The sequence below is a fragment of the Vanessa cardui genome, chromosome 9, assembly GCF_905220365.1.
Source record: "Vanessa cardui chromosome 9, ilVanCard2.1, whole genome shotgun sequence".
In the NCBI taxonomy this organism is placed as follows: domain Eukaryota; kingdom Metazoa; phylum Arthropoda; class Insecta; order Lepidoptera; family Nymphalidae; genus Vanessa; species Vanessa cardui.
In genome coordinates, this window is record NC_061131.1 from 7,217,578 (window position 1) to 7,228,518 (window position 10,941).

At 30.2% G+C, this 10,941-nt stretch overlaps 1 protein-coding gene across 1 annotated transcript; it reads right to left on the reverse strand.

Annotated features, from left to right (window-relative positions):
- Positions 1-5,893: 5,893 nt before the first annotated feature.
- LOC124532486 (cytochrome b5-related protein-like) lies at positions 5,894-8,880 on the reverse strand. The gene is made up of 5 exons (XM_047107395.1): positions 8,581-8,880; positions 8,094-8,497; positions 7,725-7,913; positions 7,245-7,475; positions 5,894-6,843 (listed from the first exon to the last, which is right to left on the reverse strand). Exons 1-5 carry the CDS (start codon positions 8,833-8,835, stop codon positions 6,546-6,548), a joined length of 1,377 nt encoding a protein of 458 aa, XP_046963351.1. The 5' UTR covers positions 8,836-8,880; the 3' UTR covers positions 5,894-6,545.
- Positions 8,881-10,941: the final 2,061 nt, after the last annotated feature.

Sequence of the window (10,941 nt, forward strand, 5' to 3'; positions counted from 1 at the left end):
AACTACATTATATAATCGTAAATCGACTTTTAAGTAGTCTAATATTTTTCATTTCATTTTACTTAGGAGGACTCTAAAAATATGTTGAATACGAAATTATTTTTATTACTTTTTAGTGCATATTCATTTGTTTCAAAATTGTGTTTTGTTTGAAGTCGGTTTTTCTTTTTGTTAAAATTTTATTTATTGACGAGGAAATTCTTCTGTAAAACGATAAAAGTAGACAAAAATCCCATTTTGAATTCAAATCACCGTCGTCAGAATTGAGATGATGAAGTTGAACCTTGAAGTTATTTTTTTATATTTATAAAAAGTACCACAACTCTCAATAGAACAAATTCATATAACGTATTCAGACTCGCATTATATAGATTAGTAAACATTATTTTTTAATGCAGGTATTCCTCGTTAGTTTTGTGGAAGTAATAACTTTTATTAGCTTAGATAGTATAATTTATGCGTATACGCTATATTTCACAGAGTTTAATTACTTAAATTACTCCCATTGAAAAATAGCGCATTGCATATTTCTTTGTAAATAACGTTGCTCTTTATGCTTTTATTATTGAAGTAATAAAATATATATTAAATATATTTTAAATGAAATGTAATTTGAGAGAAATGTTGAATTAATTTAAATATAAAAAATATTTATTCATTTTTTCGACATGTTCAAACAAAATTAAATATTATTTATTTAAGTAGGCATTGAAAGGAAATTATTTTAAGTAATAAATTAAACGTAAGTCTTCTATGATATTGAATGAACAGCTTAGAATATAGATTCTGCTGATAAGAACCGGTAGGGAATCGCGTAATTACCTACTTTTTCTCTGAAATCAATGGACAAAATCATCCATGTACCTATGTACATATATACATACACACTTAACTTAATTTAAAATTGAATCAAACGATATACGAATTCTATACTTTTAAAATAATAACCCCAATAACAAATACGTTGATCTCTTATAGGTAAATTAAGGACTTCTTAATAGTGGCTTTAAATAGAGTACCTACCTGCATAGATTCAGCATTGTTTTAGTATTTAACTTCTCATAATCTTATATAACTTTACGATAATTACTGTATTCGATATACATTACATTTTTTTTAAATATACTATACGACGCAAATGTAAGTATTCCTTCTTAGTTAAAATATCCCCATGAGAGTCTTCAGCTCCAAGCTTATAAATACTCCGAACAACTCTCTGTAGAATTACAATAATTTTAAAATACAATATATAAAAAATAAGACATAAGACTTACTAATGTTGTTTCATGAAGTTTACAAAAATACGTCGTATTAAAAGTGACATGTTATAATGTAAACTTTTTTTTTTGGTTTTATGGTACAGGTGGGTACGAGCTTTTCGGCCACCTGATGTTAAGTAGTCCACTGCCTAAGGACAATTGGGCTGTAAGAAATATTTACCATTCCGCACATCGCTAATGCGCCATCAACCTTGTGACCTAAGATTTGTCCTTTGTGCCTGATATTACACTGGCTCACTCACCAGTCAAACCGAAACACAACAATACGGAGTAATGCTGTTTGGTTGGTAGAACATCTGGTGAGTAGGTGGTAGATACCCAGATGAGCTTGCACATAGCCCTACCACCAAGTAAAGGTTTAAAATTGTAATAATTCCATATTCCTTTCAAATCGAAACGTACCAATATTACATATTGTTTTTGTTGGTTGAAAACCTTACAAGCCCACGATGTCTAGAAATATATTACCACTATTTATGTATGTTATAGCATGATACATATTAGAAATAAGGGATTAAAATATTTAAATTATTAAGTGATGATAGTTCGACAAAATAATTATAATTTTATAGTGTTTTCAACTTATCAAAATTCAAATATGGAAAGTGTATAAATATTATAAAATAGTAGGCTAGCTGCGGCCTGATTTCATCCGGATGAATAAATAATTTTATTTACTTCCTGCTCGCGGCTTCACCTTCCGGATCCAATCAAAACCGTCGAGGGACCTGTGTAAATACTATCAAAAAAACATTGAAATCGGTCCAATCGATTATAATTACTTTAGAACATATTTACGTAAAGAAAATTTATACGCAACATTTTATTTTTTACCTTTTGAACTGTAAAATTTCATGTAAAATTTGTTGTCTGCAGATATTGAATACTTGGCACAGACAATTCATAAATATTTGCCGTTCACCTCTAACGCTCGGCTGTTTATTATATTCCAATAATATTATCGATATTACAGTCTTCCACGCAGACGAGCTGGTATTTATGGTACGAAATATGATGGGAAAAACGTGTTTATAACAATAGCAGTAAAGTATTATTTTCATTGGCTTAATTTTTATATAAACCTATCAATGGGATACGTATGTGACAATAACAATAATAGAATTTACAAAAAAAATTGTCATCATATTCGTAAATAGTTTAGACAAAAGGCACTCCTTTTATATTATAATTAATTATATTTTCTATGATGAATTACATCTTGCGTGTTCTGGCTGAATATATAGAAGATATTAATTAAAATATAATTTTTCATGCATATTTAATGAAAATATTGTATCCCAAGTCTTAGTAAGTAGTTATTATTATAAAATATTAGCAACTTGGCTAGCTACTTTGTTGATGTTATAATTATTCGCTTCAATAATTCCTTGATGTTTTAACCAGCAGCTTAATTTCTAATATTTCTTATTACGTATAAATCCTTTCAACGTCTAGCTCTGAGATGTCTTGATTACTTAGTGAATAATTATAATTTCAGATGAAAATTAAGAGGCTGCTTGGGCTTGAGAGACGAATTCTGTTAAAGCTAATTACTTCTAGTTAGCTCGTAGCCTGTGCAAAATAAGTTACACCCACTTGGTTTTCAGTCTATCTTTTATCTTATATTATGGAATTACACTAAAAGCTTGTTATATTTTACAATATTTTAAAGTACTCATACTTGTAGTGTTAATTTTATATCATTGTATTTATTGGAAAAATAAAAATAGATAAGTCATATTTGAAATGTGGAGTATTTACAAGTTTACGTTTCTTTTCTCAGTATATTACCTTATAATGTGTGTTATAAGAGTTATTGTTAATTTATAATTGAATTTGAGTGCCTAAAGTATTTGAATTGATTAGTTTTATGGGTTCTACTATACGGGTGATTGTAGCGTTTTTAAGTTCGAAACGATTCCATCACCTGTAAATTGAAAGGGATCTAACATCTGTATCAGCAAACACCGTCCTAAGAAAGATTTGTGAAGGGCTAGCCGAGATTCGACGATTTTATTTATTTGTTAGGTTTACTAGCGATTTTTCAAACATAGATTATGTAAAATCATTCAAAAGCAAGCACAACATGCTAATGAATCTATTAATTAGGTACTTTTATTTGTTACAACAACAAAAGTAAAAAAAGACCAAAATAAAATATAAAATGAGCAAAAGAGAAAGAAAAATGTTTGTACACATATTTCGGATTAAATATTACTTTGGTATATAGACATTTGTTAACACTTATAAAAGTAAAATACAATTATATTAATTATATAACTGATATTTTTTAATAAAGCATACATTAATATAAAGTTAAATAGATATGGGATTAAGATTCGGAGTCTTCTCTGCAGGCGAGGTATCTGTGGCAATCCGTTCCCCGGAGTCAATGGATTGAGAGAAGTCGCTGATTCGAGAGGAGTCAATGCACGCCGACATTAAAGCTTACACCGGTGCTTACCGCACACGGCTGTTCGGTAACTAACCTCTTAGAAACTTTTAAGTGAAATATGTCACTCTTCTGTAGTGTGTAGAAACAGGTTCTAGCAAGAGGTGATTCTATCTCTTCGGAGAAAACATTATGCCGCAGAAGGAAAAAAGGGCTATGCCCCTCTTTTCCCCTCTTGGCCACGAAGGTTATTGTTGGCTTATCTGTACCCTTGTGTTCGAAGACCGCATAGGCGGATCAAGAGTTGCGACACATGTTCTCAAGTGATTGCGAGTGAATGCGCAAAAAACATTTTTTTATACATCCTGTATTGACCCCAAATGGCATTAATGTAGGTAGATAATTATGATAATTATCCAAGCCAAATTCATTTAAATTATTAATGTTCAATACATGTAGATAAAAAACAGACGTGAAATTTGGAAAAAAAACTTCTTTGAATAAAATTTATTCTTTTTGATAGTAATAAATGATTAATTTATTAAGCATATTTTTAATGTATTTTAACCATATATGGAGAAAATATAATAATGACTTAACAAATATCATTACATACAGAAAGAAAAACATATTAGATCATTTATAAACCCAATAATTCTTCTAGTTAAAACTTTGTATGGTTGTATATTAGTAATTTATTTTCAAAAGGTATTAATTACTATCATCGAAACCTCTATAGTGAAATGATAAATTTTAAGTTTTCACCTATAGAAAATTGTTAATTGATGTTTAAATGAGCGAAAACTCATTATACCATGATTATTGGTTGTTTCTGTATGAAGTTTCGCCGCTGAAGTGCCTTAGTAACTTTAGATTTTACGGATTTCGCCGGATATTGTGTTATAAAAAGTGAATATATCATCGAAATAATATGAATATTATCGTCGAACGTGGTCTGATTAATAAAAAATAACAATTAGTGTGCCAATCACGCAGTATTCGTAATATAATGTGAACGCTACACCGCTCAAATTTAATGTTTGATAGTGGAAATATGTCCGATATGTGATCAAAACTTCAATTGTCAGTTTTATATTCTAAGTCACTATTGGTTAAAAAACAATTACATAATTGTATTTTATCCAATCAAAATGGCGGTGAGCTAACGATGTAACATAGTAAAGATCGTCATTGGATTATATTATCAATTGGATTGTATAATGCCTAGACTGAATGCCCGCTCGGCACACAGTTTGTAATCCCTCAGCTGTCGGTCTTTCCGGCATTGTATGCACAGCTGATTGATGTTTTTATTATTCTTAATGTAAGTTAGATATGCTTATTGAATTTGAAATAATTTATCATCTTATATATTATACTATTATTTAAACAATTATTATATAGTGAAGGAAATAAGTTGGATAAACAATATTGAATTTTTAACTTGTTACCTGAAATTAGTTAATTATTCTAGTGACATAAAATTACTTTTAATTTTCAACGTTGCTTTCAGTACTTCCTTTGTACTTATATTATAATCATCGTTGAGTACTGGGAATCCACTTGCATATCAAAAATCAAAATATACTTTATTCAAGTAGGCTTTTACAAGCACTTTTGACAACATTTTTTTTATTCAGTAAATTAACCACCGTTTCGGCAAGTAGTTACTCTTTTTCACCATTTAAAAATATACTCATATTAGTTAAATACAATTTTATATGTATGTAATTTATCCTGCCTGGAAGTCCAATAGATTAACTACGTATAAAAATTTCTTATATTTGAAAGATAAATAAATATAAAATACTTAATTAGAATTGTAATTGTATTAGTGTTTAATATTATGTTATTGGTGAAGATGTTTATCAAATGAGTTCCATAACTCACTTTTATGTGAGGATGAATAGGCAATTTGCGGAAAACAAATTGCCGCGATGTGAAGATAACACGGAGTAATGCCTATTCCACAGGAACTTACAAAAGCATTTGCGAGATGATAATGAAAATTAGTATTATATGAATTGGTTATAAATTATTAGCCACACACTTACCTTAGAATCACGATGTTGCATAAAGAATATGTTACTGCAAAATTTTATAGTATTTTTTTTAGTATAGTTGGACGCACAAAAGCCACCTGATGGTAAGCGGTCACCACCGCCGAAAGACATTAGCGCTGTAAGAAATATTAAACGCTATGATTCATTATTAAATAAATGATAGCGCACAAATAACTATTTTAATTGTATTCAAAACCAGTAATATATAAATGTTACTTGTTTGGGAACGGTTACGGGCACGGCTAGTCTTAAATATAAATTAAGAACCTAGCTGTGCCCACTTCGTGTGCGTTTGAATTAAATTGAAATTGCATATATAATTCTAAAACAAAAGTAACCTAAGTTCATCCTTATTACATCAGCTACTTATCTGTCAGTGAGAGTCCTAGCAAAATCGGTCCAGTCATTTCAGAGATTAGTCGGAACAGACAGACAGATAAACAAAAATGGTAAAAAGTTAATTCATTTTATATAACGTGTACACTATGCTTTTAGTAAAAAACGCAAATTATAAACATACATATATAAGATTACGTGTAAACTATATTGAAAAAGATTACGTAATATATATTTACTGAAAGCGAATGAATAAACTTGAATGTGTATCTGATGGAGTTAAGTTTCGAATCCATGACGGCTGAACGAATGATGAGAGTAGAAAAACGATCCGTTCATCCATTAGGATTTACGTTTATTGTCTTAACCGATAAACCTTCATTTAGATTAACCTATACATTACATAAAGCTGTATTTGGTTAACCTTGGATATATAAGCAAAGATAAAAAGCCGTAATTCTTTAAAGGACATAATTATTTTAGATACAATGGCCTCTTATCAACTGTTTTGAACTCGGTTCGCATTGTTTCTTTAATCTGTCCAATGACTAATTCGAATTGTGTTGACGCCCTGTAGTTTGCTTCATATTTTTCTGAGAATTCTATAAAAATCGGGTGTAAATATTTGAGAATCGAGTGATCTAGTGTCGGAAACATGTGATGTAATGCATGGTCCCCGAAGAGTGTCATAACAGCAAATGTGTTTCCATTAATATCCTTTCGATCAAGTAGTGCCTCTACTTGATGTACACCCCAGTCTGGAGTTTCGCTTCTGTAAAAATGTATAATAATTTTATTTATCTCATGTTATGTTATGTTTTTGTAGACATTGGAAATACATACCTTTACTAAACTATTAAATTTCTAATAATATAATCTTAACGGCACATGTACTTAAATAGGAAAGCCAAAGTAATTTCAATTGAGATATATTGGATTAATTAATAAACTGTAATTAGTAGATGAGTATGCGATAAATTATAATTAATAAAATCAACATGTGTAATGGAGCCAAGGTCAAATTAAGATGTAATACAGATATAAGCATACTATTAAGTATGCTTTTTTTATATATGGACGTAAAAGCCTATGGATAAATAATCGGGAAAAAAAAATAATTATAATAATTTAAGAAAATTTTCATATTTTTTTCTTGTGTTCAGTGAAACTTACTTAGGTTGGTCGCCATCCTTCAAAGCATCTGGATGGTGATGTGCGGCATTAACAGCGATGAGGTAAAAAATAAGACTTCCAGTGCAATTGATCCAAAGCCACGTGTAAAGTACATGGAGGAAAGCGCTGCCACTTGTGAACCACATGCATAACGGTAACAAAAAGCCAATGGCATCGTGCCAGCGGTAATGCGCCTTGAAAAACCCTTTCCGTAGGAATATGCTTAGAAATCTGGAATAAGATATTACGTGCTATTGTGAATATTTGTTTAGACCTAAAATTCCGTTTGATATGATAATTGGAACGGAAGCTTTAATAATATTAAAATTTAAATGTTTTGTCATTCTATAATAATAAAAAGTTAAAATTGAATTTTATTTTTGTATAAAATTTATTAAAGATGTGTGAAAATGAAAATTTATAGAAATACAAAATAAAAGTTATAATCAAATTTCAGATTTAAATATCATATATATTTACCTCTTAGTGAAGGTCAGCAGAAATAAGAAAGGGAATAAAAAGTATTCCGTAATAAATCCAAATCTAGCATATAATGGTTTATCTTCCCTCGGATTATAAAAAAGGAATGGTTCGAGTGAGCTTATTTCTAAGTCCATTAATGTATTTGTATACAGATGATGCGAAATCACATGAGATACTCGGAAATCTCTGAAAGAAAACAATATATTTCTTAAATATTATAAAATGAGTTATAGATCTTAGATCCAAGTTCATTTAACATTCAATACATACATTTTTGTATAGAATATTATTCGTTACATTGATGAAAGTTTAAGGTTTGATTAGTTACTATACCTCTCTCCAGAATTATTAATTAACGAGTCTTACCTGTAAGACCACATACTCAAATTAAATAGATACATTCGCCAGTTTGTTCTGCGATGAATAAAATTATGACAAGTCACTGTTAAAAGTGCAAGGCTCACAGATGCAATTATGTACCAAAACGTCGCTATAAAATAATTTTCGACCCAACACGCTAAAGAGGAGCTACACAGAAGTGTTGCAAACAGTCCATCAGTTATTCTGTCCGCCGTAACGGATGCCTCCTTTGGTATTTTCTTTAGTTCTTCGTGAACTGCTCTTTTCAGACTTTTATAAAAACCGTCTTCGTGGAAAGTGAAGGGTGAATTCCGTGGTGTTTTTGCGTCCCTTATATAAAATTTATTTAGCATCTTCTCGGTTGTCGGGTTTATATGATGAGACTCGAAAGCTTCTGTTATATCAGTACCCTTTAATAATATAAGTTAAGAATAATTTATGCAGCAATATTTTGTTATTAAAGTCTAATTATTTAATAAATACCAGAAATTACCTTCGTCAATTCCAACCACTCTGAGCCACCAGGATGTTTCTTCATAAAAGTTGTAAAATCATAAAGCTTGTCATGTATTCGCCATAGATCTTCCGCACCGTCATCCAATGCTTTTCCGGTGAGCCATTGCAAAGGATCTCTTAGACCTTCATCCCTTAAGGAAGGATACTTGAGTTGAGGAAAACTAACGTGAGTTTTCTTCTGGGCTGCACGCTCGTGAGCCTCTTCCACCCAGTCGGTTTCTTTTGGAGCCATTTCACCGACTAATATTAATTAATTTGTTGCACAATTACCACTTGTATATCTTACACTACTATTCCATATGGTCACTTCCGATAAAATGAGCTAAAATGCGTTCGATTACTATAGTGTCCATATGAACTTTACCCTTAGAGTAAGTCAGTGTGATTTGTAATTATTTCAAATACTTGTATATACGCTATGTACTTTTAAGTGTAATAATTTAGATACACTGCAATCTACTAAACAATTAGCGAAGATAAGTAATTTAACAGTTCATTCAAAGAACAATGTTATATAATTAAATTAATGACTATTAATCTTATAGTAAATAATAGTTTTTGTACATACAAAAATGGACTAAAGCAAATAATAATTATATCATTAGCGAGTACTCACTAAAGATATTATTATAATGAGTGAAAAAATTATAATGGATTAAATATTTTTAATATAAGATGTGTGTTTCATAATATGGAAAAAGAAAATGTAATATGATAGCATGATTGCTTTAATGTGCCACTTTTCAATATTGCTTTACTTATATTTTGATATGTTTAAAACATTTGAATGTTGACTTCACAAAATTAGGAAATCATTAGTAAAAATAATATCTGAAGTTCTGATTATAATATATTACAGACTATTTTATGGGCTTTTAAATTTAAAATAAAAGATTCAGGTTACGGAATGTTAAGTTCTCTCCCCTCTAAAAATCTTGGGACCAGCTCTTTTCATCAGCGAATTTTGGTTCTTATTACGCCTCGAGAAATAGTAATGATGATGGTAAGAGACCTTATAGATTGACACTGGTTCCCTTGAAACGAGAAAGACAATGTGGACCGCTACATGCACTGGCCCCTTCTCATATCATCGCTTTCACTGAAGCGATGCGATTATACTAATTCCAAATTAAGTCTTTGTTGCATTTGTAGTTGAAACAGTTGAACCTAGGAGTAATAGTAAAAAAACATATCAATAAAACTATAAGCTTCTTCTTATTGCCCGGAAATGGAATTCTAATAAAAAATGCGACTATTGTTCATGAAACAATTATGCATGATAGTGATTCGTACAGTAACTCATTATTCAGGGTGTTAATGTAAATAAAACAACAACAACAACAACAACAACAGCCTGTAAATTCCCACTGCTGGGCTAAAGGCCTCCTCTTCCTTTGAGGAGAAGGTTTGGAACATATTCCACCACTCTGTTCCAATGCGGGTTGGTGGAATGCACATGTGGCAGAATTTCTATGAAATTTGTCACATGCAGGTTTCCTCACGATGTTTTCCTTCACCGCTGAGCACGAGATGAATTATAAAGACCAATTAAGCACATGAAACAGCGGTGCTTGCCTGGGTTTGAACCCGCAATCATCGGTTAAGATGCACGCGTTCCAACCACTGGGCCATCTCGACTCAATGGAAATAATTACTCGGTATGTGTATGTAAATAATTATTCTAATAAATCAATAAATTATCTGTTATTTTTCGAATATAATATGCATTCGCCTATGCTATAAGAGAGAACAAACTTTTTAATTAGTGAAAAGATCTACTAAATTAAAACTTTTAAAATAATTCTTTCCTGAACTTTTTTGTGGGCGTGAATTACTAAGGCTTTGTAAAGGTCGGTTCATTCAAAGCTTTTTCATAAAAGGCTAACTAAAAGAGCTTTCATCTAAATAAGAATTTAGATAGATATAAAAAAGATAACGACTTTGGTGCAGTAATCAAAATTTTGCTTTATATGTTGTTGTAATGAAAACAATAATGGTAGGTAATTTTTATCAAAATATTAAGAGAAATACTAAAAGTTAATGACTATGGAGATTTTAATAAGAGATTACTTGCCTATAATAATAATAAGATATTTATATTTATTTAACTCTCCAATCTTGTGATGGCAAACATTTATTCATTATATAGAATTATTTTTCATTCACGTTCAGTTTCCTTTCTCTGTATATTGGCAAAGCTTTGATGTTTTCGAACAGCTTTGATATATGTTGAAATTTTGAATTTAGAAAGCCACATTGAAATTGCAAAACATTGTATATATCATTGTCAATATAATTCATACATTTTTAAGTACTTGATCTTTAAATATTTGGGAGT

What these genes read in the sequence shown, in the direction of transcription:
- LOC124532486 (XM_047107395.1), bottom strand. Translation starts at nt 8,835, where the DNA reads ATGGCTCCAAAAGAAACCGACTGGGTGGAAGAGGCTCACGAGCGTGCA. An exon ending in CTGCTGACCTTCACTAAGAG is followed by an intron (nt 7,476 to 7,724) that starts GTAAATATATAT and finishes ATCTTATTCCAG; the next exon opens with ATTTCTAAGCATATTCCTAC. An exon ending in AAGGATGGCGACCAACCTAA is followed by an intron (nt 6,844 to 7,244) that starts GTAAGTTTCACT and finishes ACATTTTTACAG; the next exon opens with AAGCGAAACTCCAGACTGGG.